The sequence below is a fragment of the Geotrypetes seraphini genome, chromosome 9, assembly GCF_902459505.1.
Source record: "Geotrypetes seraphini chromosome 9, aGeoSer1.1, whole genome shotgun sequence".
Classification (NCBI taxonomy): domain Eukaryota; kingdom Metazoa; phylum Chordata; class Amphibia; order Gymnophiona; family Dermophiidae; genus Geotrypetes; species Geotrypetes seraphini.
This window is the reverse complement of record NC_047092.1, coordinates 145332643-145351483: the sequence shown is the minus strand read 5'-3', so window position 1 is coordinate 145351483 and position 18841 is coordinate 145332643. Positions and strand designations below refer to the sequence as shown.

Genomic DNA, 18841 nt, shown 5'->3' with positions numbered 1-18841 from the left:
TACAGGGGGTGGAGTGGTGACTAAATGATGTCCCCATGCACACCTCAGCCTCACGGCCTCGGAGCCTGCCTATTTGCCCACCCACCTGGTCTGAAATCATCTCCCCTGCCACCTACCCACCACCTACCTTTGCAGTCAGTCTTTCGTATAGAAAGGCTGCCTGAGGCCTACCCTGGGCTCTTCCCTCTGACCTGAACCACGTCAGTAGGTAGGCAGCATGTGGGTGGCAGAGAAGAGCAGTGTTTGGTCCAAAAGGAGGTGGTGGGAGGTGATGCCAGAACATGTATGTCTGTGGAAAGGATGGAAAGACAATCACATTGGATCTGGAAGGGGTGGGAGAGGTGATGTCAGATCATGAAGATAGGTGGAAGGGAATTAAAAGAACAAGGGCAGGGACAAGATGGGGGATAGGGAGGAAGGAAATGGGGATAGATGCCTCTGAGGGAGGAGGAGAGTTTGAACTTGGGGGATAGAGAGAGAGGACACATTACAAGACCCATTAAATTCAGGTTGGGGACAGAGATGATGCAGGGACATACTGATATGACAGGGATGATGTGGGGATAGTACTAAAAATGGCGGGAATGGAAAAGAATTGACCAGGGATGGGGAACAGAATATGTCACTGTGCACATCTCTCTTTTGTAGACATTTAATAGAGGTTAGTTCAATCCTGGTTAGTGGCATGGTAAGGGTAGGAGGCGCCTGGGCTCTCTGCGCCTCCACTCTTTCCTGCCCCCTACTCCACTCTTGCGCTCTCCTTCCTCACCACCTCCTAAAATTTCGCCAGCGTGAGTCAGCATGCTCCTCTCGCCAGCATTGGATTTCCCTCCATTGTAACTTCCTGGCCCCGTTACCTGGAAGTAATTCAGAAGGGAACCAGTCTGGCACGAGCAATAGGAAAGAGAAGTTGCTCGTGCTAGTGAAGATCTACAGAGGAGGGATGGTGCAAGCGTGGTGCGGTGGAGAGGTGCTGCCACCCCCACTGACATGGCGCCTGAGGCCCTCCCTCCCTTTACTACGCCATTGACTGGTATCCTGCAGTGGCCAGTGACAAGTGTGGGAGTGTCATTTGTTATTTATGTTGGGGGTTTTCTTGTAAATTTTATATTTCAATTGTATAACTCTTTAGGATAAATTTTTATAAAAGCAATTAGAAATCAAGTGTAGATATGTCATTTATTCTTAAGTAATTAGTTTTGTTTTGATTCTTATCCTTAGCTGTTTTGGGATTCTGCTGTACAGTGAATATTTCATTTTAACTTTTTCATGTTATGTTAAATTTGAATCTGCATGTGATTATTGCTATATCCTTAAACTGTTTACTTTTTTGTTCCTCAGTAGCGGAGTGAGTTAAAAATTGTGTTAATGATTATTTCTAACGTTATTATATAGCTTGGTATATAAATAAAAAAACTGATTTAGACCGAGGCATCTTAAAACCTGTCCTACTGACCCTCATAGGTAGTTGTTTTTTTTTTTAATAGGAATCTACAGTCAATTGGTGACTTGTAATATTTTTTTCTCTCTTCCATATTCATTGTGGATATCTTGAAATCCCAGTTAGCTGTGAGGGTCACTAAGACATGTTTAAGAAGCTTGATCTGACCTGGACTACCAAAACCAGCGAGTCCCAGACTTGTCCTAGCAGGCCTCTAGCTACGTATGTTTTCAGGATATTTGCAATGAATGCATAGGACCTTCATGCTTGCTTCCATTGCATGCAAATGTATCTCATACATATTTCATTATGAATAACCTGAAAATCGCACTGGCTATCTGTATGATTTCTGATCTGAAGCTAAATGTGGGTGGTAATCCCACAAGGACGTTCTAAAATGCAGGTGTAAGTTGAATCCCTAAGCACCAATACCCTTCTAGTAGACACTCCAAGCAATGAGGGATAAATCTTGTTTTCTGTAGACTGAATATTTGATTCCTTCTTTGTTGTTGATCGATGAAGACGTGGGTAAAATATTAAAGAAGAACAACAAGGTCATAATGTCGAAGAAGAATAAGAATAAGGATATTGTAACAACTGCTAATGCAGTGTTTGTGAAGAGTGGATTTAAAATGGAAGTGCCTTTTGTTTCAAGAAACAAAGATGTGTTTCACAGTGAAGTCAGGAGTCTGGATTTTGAGGACAAGACTGTGGCATCCTCCACCATCAACCAGTGGGTTAAAAATGTAACAAAGGGTGAGTATGTCTTTTAAAGAATTTTGCATTTATTTTACCATTGTGTAGTAACAATTAATTTCCATGTATACTTATCTGATGTGGTTTAAAATTGACTGATAGTTTGATAATTTAAAAGAGGTGAGAAACTGATGATGGTACAGGATTTCACTATGGCACTCCTAGGCAAACCACTTGTATCCACGCTAGTAAATGAAATATTGAACTGTAGAACAAAAATTTCAGCCTAGGAGCGAATAAAATAGGCCAAAGAATGACTGAAAAGTAAGCATAGCGCCTGGTTTCCCTAGATACTGCAGCACAGGCCATAAGATATGGTCCTTGCTGTAGGGTTTGCTATTTTGCACAAATAGGATTCATGGCAAGCTAGAGGAGAGAAGAAATCCAGGTTTTGTACTTGCTCGAATGAATGCACACAAGTGAACCCTCTATTCCCACATGCAGATCCTGCTCTTCTGTGGCTACTCTTATCATTTCTGCACTCTTCTCCCCACACTTTCTGCCAAACAGGAAGCGAACGGTGATGCAAATTGCATCTGATTTGTCTTGATCATGGTTTGAATAATGGGATGATTCAGATATTTTTTTTTTTCCAAGTCTGGTGCATGTGGCAGGAGGACTCGGACATGATCTAAAACACCATTACTCTCCTCTTGGTGAAGGAAGGGGAGGGTAAGATTAGTTGGTTAAGAATGACTTAGAAAGGGGATTGGCAGATGAGGGGGAACTATATCGAAGGGAGAGAATTGTTATGGAAACTCCTTGGCATGTAGACATTAAGGTTCAGAAAGAAATTGCTTTGTCTCTGCAGGAAAAAAGAAATGGGTCAGCATGACACAGGTAAGTGGATTGAATGGGTTGTAAACAAAAATAAAGATGGGTCTGTATATTGAAAATGTGAAGCAGGGACCTACAGACTCAAACTCATTTTCAAATATGTCTTCACACTTATCTGTTACAGTGGTCATTTGACTTGAACAGTGTTCTCCTTATTAAACAGTTCTATACTTTAGAATTGTCATTGATTTATATTGTATGTTGTGGGTGGTCATGGATAATGGGACATGTCATTGATGGGCCAAATAGTTTAGGGGTCATCATGATCCATTGCTTGCTGTAGGGACACTAGGGAGATCACGGGATGATGACTATGTAAGGCTGGACAGGGAAGCCTGCATCTGTATTGCTTGAATGGGCAGGAAGAAGGCAGATGTCTCGCTGCATGGGCCAGAAAAAGGAAGAAGCTGATGCAGCTTCAGGACTGGTCAGGTCTAGAGGTAATAAGGGGATGTAAGCTGTGGTCTGGCATGGGATAAGGAAAGGAGAGTGTTGGGGTCCAGTCTAAGAAGGGGGGAAGATGCTGGTGTTTGTACATAACTGGGGAGGATATAGAAAAGCAGAGCTGTATTTAACAAAATCCATGAGAAGGATTTTAGGCATTCTGTGGACCGCCAGAAGAACTAACAAATCAATTCTGGAAGAAATCAAACCAGCTATATCACTCGAAGCCCAAATGAAGTTATGACTGTCTTATTTTGGTCGCACCATCAAGAGAGAGATATCACTGGAAAAGGACATCATGTTTGGGATGATCGAAGGAACTAGGCGAAGAGGGTGAACTGCAATCAGATGGCTGGACACTTTCTCTTTCGGTTGCAGTACCCACACTGTACGTTAGCCCGGAAGGGGAACTTCTCGTCTTTGACTAACAAATTTTTGTTATTTTATACAACAACGGTGCTCTCCGCATTACTCTCTAGATGTGATACATCGGACATTCTGGTCCCCTGAGGAAGGAGTGTTTCTCCGAAACACGGACCATGTTGGGTCCGCACTCCATGTATATGAAAGCCATTTTTATGAATTACAATTTTGTATAGACCTTTAATAAAGATTCCTGCACCTTGTACATTCCACTCTGCACTCTTTGCTTTGTTTTTGGCGTTTGCCTTTTACTGCAGACCTGTGGGATTTTTCTTTGTTTTCATTTTGAAAACAACCATGGGGTGGATGCTGGGGGAACCTTTTATGGACTAGCACAAAACAGATTTCTTTTTTAGATCCGCAATTCATCAAGTCGCTAGGACTTGAGCATGAGTTGATGACACCTAACAACAAGAACCTCCTGTGCATTTATACCAAAGAGGTATTTAGATGTCTAATGGTATCTCCCCTTTCCTGCTTTTCTTCCAAAAAATACATATTGAGATCTTCAAATCCGTCCCCATTTGCTTTATGATGAAGACTACTGACCATTTTAGTAGCCGCCATCTGGACCGACTTCATCCAACTTATATCTGTATCCAGAACTGCACACGGTACTGTAAATGAGGCTTATTTAGAAGCACTATCGCCTCCTTTTTTCCTGTTTGCTATTCCTCTCCCTGTGCATTGATGAATGTTTGTGCATTGTTGGGCCTGGATGTGGGAGAATATTTTAGAAAGCCACTTAGGTATCTATATTGCCTTTATAAAATATGTTTAAAATAGGGTACACCGATGAAAGTGTGCAGGACATTGGCGCGCCGACATCTACGTGCAGGACAAATACGAACCGCCGGTTCCACCGCTTTCACGCCTTAGCGTTCTGAGGGGGGGGTTGGAGGGGGGCCTTCCCCCAGTACACTGAAAACTTCCGTTCTCTTACTGTTCGGGAGTTTTCAGTGTGCTAGGGGGGTTCTCCCTCCCCGACCCCCCCCCCCCCGAACAGGAGCGCGAGCAGTTATAAGTGTAGTGGTAATGGTAATGCGTAAAAGCGGCGGAACCAGCAGCGCGCATTCGTCCTGTGCGGAGATGTCGGTGCGCCAATGTCTGATGCACTTTTGACATGCCACCTTAAAATAGTCTTCTCACAGAGGCATCCTGATACAAAATTAAGCTCTACAGGTGCAATGCTATAGTTAACAGAAAAGCAACACACTGTAAAACCAATATCTGCTTCAAAGCAAAAGGTTCTGAGACTTGACCCCAGAGATAAAACGGAACTGGGGAATGAGTTTCTTTCAGGGAAAATGTTAGTGAAGACCATTTTATAGAGGAAAAATTAGATGGTGCAGCTTCATAGTCTTTGTACCACACAAACTTTACTATCCCCCCCCCCCCCCCCCGTCCTCCCCTTTTTTTTTTTTTTTTTAACAAAACTGTAGCGTGGTTTTTAGCTCCAGCCATGGCGGTATTAGCTCTGATGCTCATAGAATTCCTATGAGCATCGGAGCAGTTATCGCAACAGCCAGCGCTAAAAACCGCCATTACGGTTTTGTAAAAGGGGAGGTTAATTAGGGAGCAACAAATTCTAAGCATAGCACTAAATTGTTGCTTAACCCTTTCAGGACCAAGAGACATATTTGTCCCATAACTTTAAAATCCTATAAATTTTGATTGGGATAGTCTACAGTTCTAAATTTGATATGTACGGATTCCATATTATACTGCCTTTATGTAAACAAACTGGTTCCGACATTCATTCATTAGCGTCGTTGCTAGATTGACGAGAAGATTCACTTGCCACACTGTCCATAAGCCAGAAGTGTGATTTTTTTTAAATAAAAATAATGATATTTCACAAAAAAAATCAATTTTTTGGCATCTGCAAGCCCTTTTTACCATAAAAATGTCGTCAAAACCACAAAAATTGGCCTACGATCCTTATGGTCCTGAAAGGGTTAAAGAAACTGCTCGGTGCTGTGCACTCAGTCCGCTCTTTGGGAAGCAAGCAACAATGGAGAAATGTAGGTAATTACTTAGCATTTAAGACCACTTATCTACACCAGTGTATTTCATTTCCAGGCACTTATTCCAATCCACGCTCTCTTCACAGTCCGCGAGCTTGACTATTAACAGGGGCCTCTTTCAAAAATGCATCATACCGTTTCTGGCTGAGATCTCCGTTTCACCTGCTCTGCTGACTTCTTCATATTGCCATTTGGTGCGAGGTTCTAATGTCTCTCAAAACTATCCTGACTTTTACTAGCTCACAAATTTTAAATATAATTGCATGTAGAAAATCTTTGTGAGACAAGGAAAGGGCATTGTAAACATTACTTCCACCATTTTGGTATGGATACAAAAGCATATGTCCTAAAGCATATAACTATGCAAAACAAGCAAAAATTACAAAAGCAATGAACATGGCATAAAAGCATAAACTACAAATCTGAGTGTCCATGGATGCATGTAGAAAATCTTAATCTGAAACTGGCATAAATAGGAAAGTGGTGTTTTTGTTTGAACCTTCTTGTTTTTTATCATTTTCAGCTGTGAGACTTGTTTTTTGGGAAGAATGCATATTTTTTGTCTTTGCTTATACATATCATTATCTCCTCACTTAACATCAGGTATGATCGAGAATCTAATTTCACCAGATATTATCGATAGCACACTTACCAGACTCGTGCTAGTCAATGCCATGTACTTCAAGGGGCAGTGGAAGTCGCGTTTCCAGCCTGAGAATACAAAGAAACGGAACTTTAATGGACCTAATGGCAAAGTCTACCAAGTACCCATGCTGGCTCAACTCTCTGTGTTCAGAAGTGGTAAATTAATAGATTCTAGACATTTATATGTGTGTATTAAAAACTATGTATTGTGTTTGTGCTACTGGACATATGCAGTGCTGTACAGTGATAGTTATTCAGGAACACAATATGTACCTTCTCCAAAAAGCTTACAGTGTTAAGTGGATAGCCGAAGCAATGGGAGAGACACGGGAAATTTTCTTACAAAAAGAGATAGAGGTTGTCTATATAAAGGTGAATACTCTAACCTTTTTTTTCTTCCTGATCGTCCAGCCTTTTCTATACAGGTTACTTGCTTGGTTGTAAAATTTCAAATGCTTGTTTAAAAAAGTCGTCTCAAATATTACATAGATTCCAAAGCAACCTAAACTAGTGGCCCTATCCCCAAAAGGGTTCATAGACAACGTCGCGAAAGACAAAGGCGCGCGCCGACAACTGAGCGCAAGATGGAGGCGCGCGCTGAAGAAAATTACAGTTTTTAGGGGCTCCAACAGGGGGTTTTGTTGGGGAGCCCCCCCAGTTTAATTAATAGAGATCGCGCCGGCGTTATAGGGGGTTTGGGGGGTTGTAACCCTCCACATTTTACTGTAAACTTCACTTTTTCCCTAAAAACAGGGAAAAAGTGAAGTTTTCAGTAAAATGTGGGGGGTTACAACCCCCCAAACCCCCTCCAACGCGGCGCGATGTCTATTAAGTAAAGTGGATCCCTAAAAACAGTAATTTTGTGCGGCGCGTGCCTCCACGCTGCGCTCATTTGTCTGGGCGCGCCTTTGTCCCGGCGCGCTTTTGACCTGACACTCCTAAAAGTCTTGTAATCAAAGGCAGTATCTCTCAAACTGTGTGTCACAGCACAGTGGTGTGCCTGGAAGAGATTTCAGGTGTGCCACAAGAGATTCCAGAATTTTACTTACTTTTATTTAAAAAAAAAAAAAAATTCCCTTCATACGTATACAGTGCTCCCCTGGTCATTTGTGGTCGTCGATTCACGGTCTCAGTCATTCGTGGTATTTTTTTGACCGCGAATAACTGGGCAAGAAAGGGCAACCGGAGCGCCGGCGACTGAAGTAAATCACTCGCGGTATGCTCTGACCACCTCTTCCTGCACTAAAGTAGGGCCTCACTAATCAGGAGCTGCTTTGACACGCAGTTCCTGATTGGTGAGGCCCGACTTTAGTGCAGGAAGAGACGGTCGGAGCATACCGTGAGTGATTTCCTTCACTCGCCGGCGCTCTGGCTGCTCTCTCCTGCCTCACCAGCTGCCCTCTCCAGTCTTCCCTGCTAAAAACCATATTTGCGGTTTTTCAAGATTCACGGGGGTTCCTGGAACAGAACCCCCGTGAATATCAGGGGAGTACTGTACACTAGAATAGATGACATGTACATTGCGTACGCGAGAGTCTGTCAATATTATGAGCATCTGTGTGTGTAAGGATACAACCGCCCAGTCAAGCATCGTTCTTTGACTCAATTGGTCCTACTTTTGATGTAGGTGATGGCAGGCACCTCTATGGACAGGACTTGGATGGCATTTTTAAAATTGGTTTTAAACGACACGGTCAATTACCTCACCAATTAAACCAATTAAGTTAGGTGGCGGTAGGGCGCCTACCATCACCTAACTTAGGGCACGGTTTTGAGAATCAGGTCCTAAGGCATTTTAGCACATGCACTAATAATGCATGGTTCTAGAGAATGACACGGGGACAAATTTTTCCCCATCTCCGCAGGAACTCATTTTCCCCTCCCAGCGAGTTCTTTTCCTGTTCTTGCCCCATTCCTTCAAAACTGTCCTCAGCTGCACAAGCCTCAAACACTTTAAAATCATAAGTGTTCGAGGCTTGTGCGGTTAAGGTAGAGCTTACAGGAATGGGGCAGGGACAAAACTTGGGGGGACGGAGAAAATTTTGTCCCTTTGTCATTCTCTACATGGTTCCTTAAATATGGGGATAACAGTATCCATAAATTGCTGAATTTCTATTCATAGTTGCTGAAATAAATAAGAAAAAATCTCTTATTTTATAGGCTCTACGAGTACACCTAGTGGTCTGTGGTACAATGTCATTGAGTTGCCATACCAGGGTGAAAGTCTTAGCATGTTAATTGCCATTCCAATAGAAGAGAGTACTCCCCTTTCTGCGATCATACCTCATATCAGCACAAAGACCATACAGACCTGGATGACTATGAACCAAAAAAGGGTGCAAGTTATATTGCCCAAGTAAGACTTGCTTTTTAAATTTCTGGGGTTTTTAATATGGTTTTACTTGTTAAGAATATGGTTGAAGGCATAGAGAATTAGAAAATGCTCAAACCCTGGTCAATACAGTGTAGAAGAGTATTCATATATTGTGGAATAAGTGATGTCTTCTTTTGTTTGCTTTAAAGGAGAGCTTCAAGGAGTTGTAAATCCATGAAATTAGTTTCGTATTGGGATCCTGTAAACAGTTTTATAATTTGTTAGAGATCTAGTGATTAACATAATGGAGTAAGAACTCGGAGATCTGGATTGAAATAATCCTGATCTAAGATCAAATTGCTCCCATTGTCTCAAATAAGTATTTAAATACTGTGCACTCTGTGGGACAAAGCATTATTATGCCTACATTAATTTTGAATAGAATTTTATATATATTTATCTCACAGTATGAACCACAGTTCATTCGATGTTGCTCACCTCTCACCTATAACTGGGATATATCACTATATAAATGCCTGAATAATCACTAATGTCAGTATTATGCAAATTATTGTACTGTGTATAGCATCAGGAATACGAGTATGGAGGAAGGAGTGGCCTAGTGGTTAAAGCTACAGCCTCGGCACCCTGAGGTTGTGGGTTCAAACCCTATGCTGCACCTTGTGAGCCTGGACAAGTCACTCAATCCTCCATTGTCCCAGGTACATTAGATTGTAAGCCTACTGCTTGAGTGCCAAATTGTAAACCGCTTAGAAACCTTGATAGGCGGTTTATAAATACCTTCTTTAAAATTTTAAAAAAAAAAAAAAATATATATATATATATATATATATATATATATATATATATATATATTTGTTTAGAATGTTGTGGCATATGGAAGATTGGAGTTTGAGTAATGGCTGGATAACTTTAATGTAATTGCATTTTGAGCAATCTTCAGTCAACATAGCTACTAAGGCAGTCTGAGCCACGTGCTTGCTCATGCAAAACCATTTTATTCTGCAATTTGGTTTAAGTCTAGCTCATCTAGTAAATTAAGATTATTTTTCATAAAATCCTAATGTTTGTGTGTTGTAGGTTCTCTGCAGAAGCCGAAACAGACCTAAAGGAACCCCTTAAAAACCTTGGCATCACGGACATGTTTGACCAGTCAAAGGCAAACTTTGCAAAGATAACAAGTATGTTGTACTTTATGTTCTTATTTTGTGCTTCCTTGATAGAAACTGGCCAACTTTTCTTTCTCTGACTATCTGATTATTGTTTTCTTCTAATATTTTATACTGGGATTTTGGTAAAATGAGCAACTGAAACTTTGGATAACAGCAGAGAATTTGTGCAAAATTTAAGGATCCCTCCATATGTTCTTGTACCGTCTGCAATTTAACAGTCCTTTAATCCATCCAGAATTTCCTAACGAAATTCTCTTAACCTACAGACAATCCTGTATTTTTAAGTGCTGATTATAAAGGAACTGCTGCCTTATAGCCTTCTCATTTTTGCATTCAGTTGGTAGGCTAATGTACAGAAAATATTTACATAGAAGCGCAGAATATGAAGAGAAATATCACAAGACTTATCATGTCTGCCCACGAGCCAAAGAAAATCACCAAAATATTCCACAGAAAGATAGGGAAATTTTCACCATTATATATGGAATGATCAACTGACCTGCATCACTTTTATTGTGAATACTTTTTAATAAACTTTTAACCAAGATCATTGATTCCACAGTCTTGTCTCCATTATGGACAAACTACAGTACTACAGAGTTGATCCTATGATCATTCTTTTTCTCGCATGCCTGCATCAAAAAATGTGTTTATCCCTTTATTTTCTTGAATTCTGTTAATTTGTCCACTGCCACTAGGAAGCTATTCCATGCACCCACCACCCATTCTGTGAAAGAGTTTCTTGTGTAACTTCTGAGTCTACTTCCATCTAATTTTTATAGCATGAAATCTTGTTGAACTTTTAAAATAGGAATTAATTGCTACTTGGGCATTATTTTATTACTTACCTGAATCCTTTATCTTCTCTCTCCTGTGTTCTAGGGTATAACATATGCAGAATTTTACATTTGTACCCCCAGTATTTAAACAGCATTGTCAGCTTATCATGGCATTTCCATCAGGCATTTCCATGCTTATCATGGCATTTCCAGGCCATACCAGAATGCTGGTGTTGAATATTTGGGTATAAGGTGGCTGTTGAAAGTTATCCGTGTACTACTAATATTCAGCCCTGGCACCTGGACATGTTAGGAAACAAAACAGCTGCCTTAATTTATCTGAGTATCTAGTTATCGGCACAGAATATCGGTGGTGCTCATTCTTTTGGCTCTGCCTCGGCTGCACACACCATTACTATCCAGATAGTTCTAGGGCAGTCAGTAAAGATTTTCACTGGCATTATCGGCCCTTTTTTTTTTTTTTTTCCTTTCTGTTTCATACGCTACCGTTCCATTTATTCCCCTTTCCACCTTTTCCTTGTACGAGTATGAATCAAAAATTAAAGGCAATTGGTAAATTACGCGATAACCGGAACAGATCTAGCGAAATGCAACATATATACTCGTATATTACCTGTTGGATAGTTGCATCCAAGAGAAACCAAAAACCACTATGGAGTGACGATGTTCCTGAAATGGACTTTACTGAAAATTTAAAGTTCCAAAAGTCAACGTGAACAATCCACAAAAAAGTAAAATAATCCACTTAAAAACCTTAAGGACCTGGTCCGCTGAGAGGGTAGGACCCAACACGGTCCATGTTTCGACAAAATAGTCTTCTTCAGGGGTCCTATAAATGATAGGGTAACATTGGAATAATATGTTAGCAAATAAGAACAGTCTCTGTGTTGGTGAATCTAAGGATGCAAGTGGCATCATGCATAAAGGTGACATGGTGCAAGAGTCAAAAGAAACAGTATATAGGTGACTGGTGAGATCTAAGAACAATTGAAGCTAGAGAGAGAATGTGACCAAGCTTCACTTTCACAAGCTTGGTCACATTCTCTCACTAGCTTCAATTATTCTTAGATCTCACCAGTCACCTATATATCTTTTGACTCTTGCACCATGTCACCTTTATACATGATGCCACTTGCATCCTTAGATTCACCAACACAGAGACTGTTCTTATTTGCTTACATGTTATTCCAATGTTACCCTATCATTTATAGGATCCCTGAAGAAGACTATCTTGTCAAAACATGGACCATGTTGTGTCATATGCTCTCAGCAGACTAGTTCCTTAAGGTTTTTATGTGGACTATTTTACTTTTTTTGTGGACTGTTCCCATTGACTTTTGGAACTTTTAAATTTTCAGTAAAGTCCATTTCAGGAACATCGTCACTCCACAGTGTTTTTTAGTTTCTCTTGGATTTTCTTCTCTGTTGATCTCCCAGGGTCAATTTCTTTGTTTTGGATAGCTCATCCATGCATAGTGCAATAACTGGAACAGAGCTAGCGAAATGCAACATATGTACTCGTATATTGCCTGTTGGCCAGTTCATCCATGCACAGTGCAGCGCTTGGCCTTTAGTCACATGGCAGCCCTGAGGTCAAACATGGACGCTCCATTGCAAGATTGCACCATCGAAGAACATGCAGTAGTGCGATTTTTGGGGGCAAAGGGAGCGAAACCTATGGAAATTCGCCGTCGGATATTGACTCAGTATGGACATAGCACCATGATTCAACAAAAGGTTTATGACTAGGTAAAAAGATTTAAAACAGGAAGAACAGATGTACATCATGCTTGATTTTTATAGCAAATTGTCATCTCTTTCCATTTTAGGAGCAGAACACCTGCATGTGTCTCATATGTTACAAAAAACAAAAATTGAAGTGAATGAAGATGGAACCAAAGCTTCATCAGCAACTAGTAAGCAGCTATCATTGTCCATTCTTTTAAATTTGGTGATGTGCTCAAATCACATCAAGTGTCTTCTACTTCTCACCCCAGGATTTGTACCCTCATAAGTGAGCATTTCATTTAGTTTTGTAAACAGTGTAGCCACTTTATATGGAAGAATAATTTTGTTGTGTAAGTGGGATGGTGTAAAGCAGCAGTCTCAAAGTCCCTCCTCGAGGGCCGCAATCCAGTCGGGTTTTCAGGATTTCCTCAATGAATATGTACGAGGTCTATGTGCATACCCTGCTTTCAATGCATATTCATTGGGGAAATCTTGAAAACCCGACTGGATTGCGGCCCTCGTGGAGGGACTTTGAGATCCCTGGTGTAAAGTATTTGAATTTTGTCTTAATATTGCACTGTGCAATATACTGTAGATGTGACTTTTTAAAGAAATTTACCCAAGGTGGTGTACAGCAAGAGTAACAAAAACACAACAGCAGAGAAGATGGAGAGCCAGTACATTCTGTAGGTGTTCACAACAATTGTGACTTTATTAGCCCAAAGAAGCACGATTCGTGTTTCGGCCACAGAGGCCTGCCTAATGAGTCTGCGTGGATGTGCACAAATAAGTTGTTTAATTGCAAGTAACTTTTTGACTCAGCTGCTCTGCTGGGCCAGGGATAGGGTGAAGAAGTTACCTGGTTTGGGGTCATGAAATACAAAATAGCTACTCAGACTAATTATTAAACTGTACTGCCTATACAGTGTTGAAAGCATTTGTGTGCATCCACACTTAGACTCCTGAGGCAGGCCTCTGTGGCTAAAACACGAATCGTGTTGAGTTACTGTTGTGTTTTTGTTTTGCTTTCCTGCAGAGTACCTTGTTTGGTTGGGGTTTTTTTGGAACAGCAAGTGAGACAGAATAGGCAAGACCTATTATAGTGGTAAACATAAACAACAAGACATCATTGTGGCATAACATAACAACATAATACGTATTAAAATATATTACTAGACAACATGGGTATAAGCAGAAGGAGAACATATGGGCAGATGAATGTTAATGAGTTGAATAGAAAGTAAGGGATGGATGTGGTTTAGAAAATAATCTCTGCTAGAGATAAAGTAGATAAATCCTGCCTACAGTATGTTCAGCTGGTATTGGCTCTTAAATATGTGATTAGTTAATGTGCTGCTTCCACCAAAAGGGAAAATAAAGTAAATGGTAGCCAAACGTTAGGCATCTGAAAAATCCACCCTGAAGTAGCATTCAGCAAAGAGTGCTCTGCGCAAAGCACCCTTTACAGAATACGAGCTTAGCGTGGATCATGAACCTTATCTTTGAATGCAAGCACTTAAGGCCTGCTGGAACCTGGTGTAAAGGCTGGCACATAAACTAAAGGCATTTGGGAGTGTAAATGACTCTTCTATAACAGTGGTTCCCAACCCTGTCCTGGAGGACCACCAGCCAGTCAGGTTGTCAGGATAGCCCTAATGAATATGCATGAAAGAGATTTGCAGGTAATTAAGTTGATAGGCATGCAGATCTGCCCTATGTGTATTCATTAGGACTATCCCGAAAACCTGACTGGCTAGTGGTCCTCCAGGCTGGGGACCACTGCTCTAGAGACTTGCACTTAAATTCTGAGAATGCCCTGACCCGCTATGCCTCTCCCATGACACCACCCATTTTTGATTTGCACACTCTAAAATATAACCGCACATGTTAAAAGAATAGAGTATATGACGTATCTGCACATCAGTCCAAATGAGTGGCAACACCAGTTATTGATTGAAAACTCTCATTAACTAATTCAGTTTGGCCTGGATTCTCTAAACGGCACCATTGTCAGCAGCCGCCTTAAAAGTAGCTGACGATCACGTGTAAATCATGTGACAGCACAGTTTAGAGAATAATAATAATAACAGTTTATATACCGCAGGACCGTGAAGTTCTATGCGGTTTACAATGATTAGAAATGTTACAGATTGAGTGAATAAACAAAGTACAGATTTAGCGACAGGTAGTTCTTGCGCTCGGTTGTTAAGGACTAAGATTGAATAGGTTGGTTTCCTAAGTATTTCAGGAATCACATCTCTGGCAAAGGTAGAATTGTGGTCCAGGGTTTTCAACCTACATTTCCAGCGCCTAACTTCGACATGAATTGCACCTACGGAGGTGTCGAATGCCACTTCTGGAGTTGGCCGTGTCTACGGTGGCACTAGGTGCTGGTAGGTGCGAGTCTGGTATGGGATTTTTAGGTGCTGGGAAACACCTGGAAATGTCTTTTAAAAGAACTCTTAAACAGCGTTTCCCTCTTAACTTAGGCGCCAGTAGGGCATCTTCTAAGTTAAATCACCATTTATAGAATGTGAGCCTTTGTGTATGGATCTGGGATCTGTGCCCAAATTTGCAATCCCAACTTTAGGTGTCTATATAGAATCTGTGGGCTAATGGACTATTCTATAAAGCATGACTTATATAAAATTGTGTGGGTGGAGCAGGTCAGAGTTGTGTACTTAATTAAATGGATTTGCAAATTTGTACACTATTCAAATTAGTTCTGGTGCCAATTTTATAGCCCTGCCTGGGCATCTACATTATCTTAAGGTAGAGCTTACATTTTTTTATTGACACCTTTTTAAAAAAAAATATTCCCATAATGTTCATTGCGCTCAGAAACCTCACTTGTAATTTAATCTAATCTACTGTTTGTGTGTCACATTAGCCTAAATAGGCTCTAGGTGACTTGAAGAGAAGAAAGGTAGTGGGTGAAGTGAAGGGGATGGGGAAAAGTTAGGCATCCAAAAAATCCAACTTGAAGTAGCATTCAGCAAAGAGTGAGGGGAAAAGGGGGCGTAGGGGTAGAGGAACCTAGTCGAGCTAAGTAGAACTTGTGTGAGGGAGCTCTTTTAGAGTTTAGTTGTCAAAGAGGTAGTGTTTTCAGTTTCTTTCAGAATAGGGTGTGGTTGGCTTCTCTTCTTATTGTCTTAATGATCTTCCTGTGTGAAGTTTTATTGGATGACAGTTACATAATTACGAGATCCAGAGATATCGAGGAGATAGTTGGAGTCTGATTATGTTGAGGAGTTTGTAGTTTCTAACTGTACTTTTTAGGTGATTTTAGTGCAATATCTAAGTCATTTGGTATACTGTGCCCACAAGAGAAAATCTCCATATTTATAGGCAGTGTTACTGATCACTATTTTTCAGTCCATCTGTAGAATATAGGACACTAGTCATTGAGAAATGAGGTTATCCTATTGTAAATGTATCTGAATGTAAGTTGCATAATTTAGAGTTAAAATATTGAGGGGGTTTTGTTCCCTTTCTTACAGCTGCTATTTTAATAGCAAGGTCATCCCCTCCTTGGTTTATAGTAGACAGACCATTTATATTCTTCATCAGACATCATCCTACAGGTAAGTGGTACCCCATTATATTTCATAAATAGCTGACGTCACTACAAAATTAGGACAGCTTTATAGACTCTTTCATCCAGGGACAAAAAAAAGCAACTCCTCCCTGCAATTCTCATTGACTGAACAAAATCAAGCCCCTTGCAATATTACCGCTTGCACCCACCTGCTTTTATTGAAGTATCTGTTGGAGCAGCAGGAGAGAACCCCAGACACTTCTGCCTCATTGATTATTGAGTTCAACATAGTGTCTCTAACACCTAGTGGTAGGTCATGTGGCACTACTACAAGGAGTTAAGGTGCCAAATGTGCACAGTTTTATCTTTTTTAATGCTTGTTTGGAATAGAAATCACACATTTTATGATGGCTACACCAGCTGTTTTATCCTGTATTCTTAAGGAAGAGAGACTTTCAGGATGACCATGTCTGTGTTGTCTCCTCCCCTGATACATTTTGTGTTTTGGTGTCCTCTCCACACAAATTTTCAGGACAAGAGGATCCTAATATGTGTGTCAATATACCTAGCTCAGAAAATAGGTGCTGTTAGATCTACAATTTAATTTCTTGTTTTGGAACACTTTCCTTGTATCTAGCTAAGATGCATTTCTTTATCTTTCTGGAAGGATTATGATGACAATTGCCAACCCAACATACTTTAAGGTGGCTAAACAGAACAATCTTTAAAAAAATGTACCACTATCTCCCCTGAAATGAAATGGATCTGAATCTTTTTGCTTTAAAGCATCTCACTATTTGCTCCCATGATCTTCCTTTCCTTTTCAAATATGAACATATGCACCTTACAGTGCTTTTTCACTTTCCTTTTTTTTCTAAACTGCTTCCTTTAGTTCCTTTGGGATTCCTTGCTAACCAAAATTACTAGTACTATTAGTTTATTTATAGAATACTACCAGACATACGTAGTCCCTGCTTGAATGTGCTCACAATGTAATCAATTAAGGCAAACAGCCAGAATCTTTCATTGGTAGTTAGGCTGAGGCCCAAGAGGAAAAATCAATGGCTTTCCCTAAGCCATCCACAGTAGCTTTCCCATGAGCTTTCTTTTTCAGGGGCCACAGACCATGGGATCCTCTAAGAGCCTAGTATATAATGTATGTATAGACTCTGAGCCACATCATGACTGGTATGTCCTCATCCTGAAGTACTGAACACTGTGTATGCAGAATCCATGATCTTGTCAACCTTGGTAGCAGACAGGAGTTCAGGGTTTTAGCCTAGATCTCCTGTGTAGAGAATGACACAGGAACAAATTTTCCCATCCCTGTGGGATCTCATTTTCCCATCCCATCCCCACAAGTTATTTTCCTGTCCCTGCCCCATCCCTGCAAGCTCTGTACAAGCCTCAAACACTTTAAAATCATGAGTATTCAAAGCTTGTGGGGTTAAGGTAGAGCTTACAGGAATGGGACAGGGACAGCGAAAAAAAAATTGAATTTTTTAACCTTTTATGAACTAAATGGAGATCTGACATTCTTTGATCCCTGCAAAAAGATTAAATAGTCTAGATACATACCTTTGGATGATAATTAGTAGTGAGTTTGTTTAAACAGTTAGTAACTTCTGTTTGTCCTCCTTCAGGTGCTGTACTGTTTATGGGCCAGGTTAACAAGCCCTGAAGAATGCATCAAGACTTTTTTTAAAAACAGAAATAATTAAGACCCACCTACAGTGTCTCTTATTTGTATTAGTTTTGTTATATATTTTGTACATTTTATCTTTGGAATTGTTTAAGAACTAGAATTTAGAAATTTGAGAGGACCTTTTTAATGAGGCAGATTTTTTTTTTATTTTATATTTGCTTTTGAAAAAAAATTTGAATTAAACTTTAAACATTTTTGAAGGTTTAGAGATAGGCTTGTTATACTACTGACTGGTTACATATGCCTGCACACTTATGGATGTTTTTTGTCTATCACAAGAATAAAGCAGGAACTCTTTTGTTTCTTATGAATTTGAATATTTCTGTAAAGCACATCTTGTTTTGTAGATGCCATTTTAATATTGTGTACCCTTTTTAGTGGCTCCATGATATGTATTGACTAAAATAAAGTATGAGTAATAGTTTTTCTTCAGGTGCCATTGGTGAAACTATTTGCTGTATTGTGAAGTTGTTTTGAAGTACTCCTCTGGTATTAATTCAAGAATAGATTACTCTGGTCCTCAAGTGCCTCATACAGGTTGTTTTTAGGGTAATAAATACAGTATATTCATATTCACCAACTACAGCATCAAATGAGCAAAATGCTATGTTAATGAATAAGCAGGAAAATTACACCAGACACACAAAGGGCAAAATATGGTTCCAAATGACATTTTTTCACATGTTGATCTAAACAGTGGTAATTGTACCACTAATATGCAATTCTGTGTTCTTTGGTAGAGAATGACACGGGGAAAAAATCTGTCCCGGTCACTGCACCGTCCCCGGCCCACCATCCTCTGCACCGCCCCGTCACCGCCGTTCCCTTCACCGCCCCGTCACCGCCATCCCTTTCACTGCACCGCCACTGCCATCCCATTCACCGCCCCGTCACCGTCCCCGCAGCATCCATATAAGCCTCAGTACTGCGAAACACCATGAAGACAGAAGAGAATCCTGCCACCACTACTACTACTACTACTGCTGCACT

General features: G+C 40.4%; 1 protein-coding gene across 1 annotated transcript in view; it reads left to right on the top strand.

Annotated features, from left to right (window-relative positions):
- Nucleotides 1–18288, top strand: part of SERPINE2 (serpin family E member 2) — a 41491-nt gene extending 23203 nt beyond the window's left edge. The window contains exons 3-9 of the mRNA XM_033959350.1: nucleotides 1964–2197; nucleotides 6532–6729; nucleotides 8734–8929; nucleotides 9989–10089; nucleotides 12710–12796; nucleotides 16109–16192; nucleotides 17790–18288. Of these exons, the coding sequence (XP_033815241.1) occupies nucleotides 1964–2197; nucleotides 6532–6729; nucleotides 8734–8929; nucleotides 9989–10089; nucleotides 12710–12796; nucleotides 16109–16192; nucleotides 17790–17827 (938 nt within the window). The 3' untranslated portion in view covers nucleotides 17828–18288. The remainder of the gene's footprint in view (nucleotides 1–1963; nucleotides 2198–6531; nucleotides 6730–8733; nucleotides 8930–9988; nucleotides 10090–12709; nucleotides 12797–16108; nucleotides 16193–17789) is intronic.
- The last annotated feature ends 553 nt before the right edge of the window (nucleotides 18289–18841 follow it).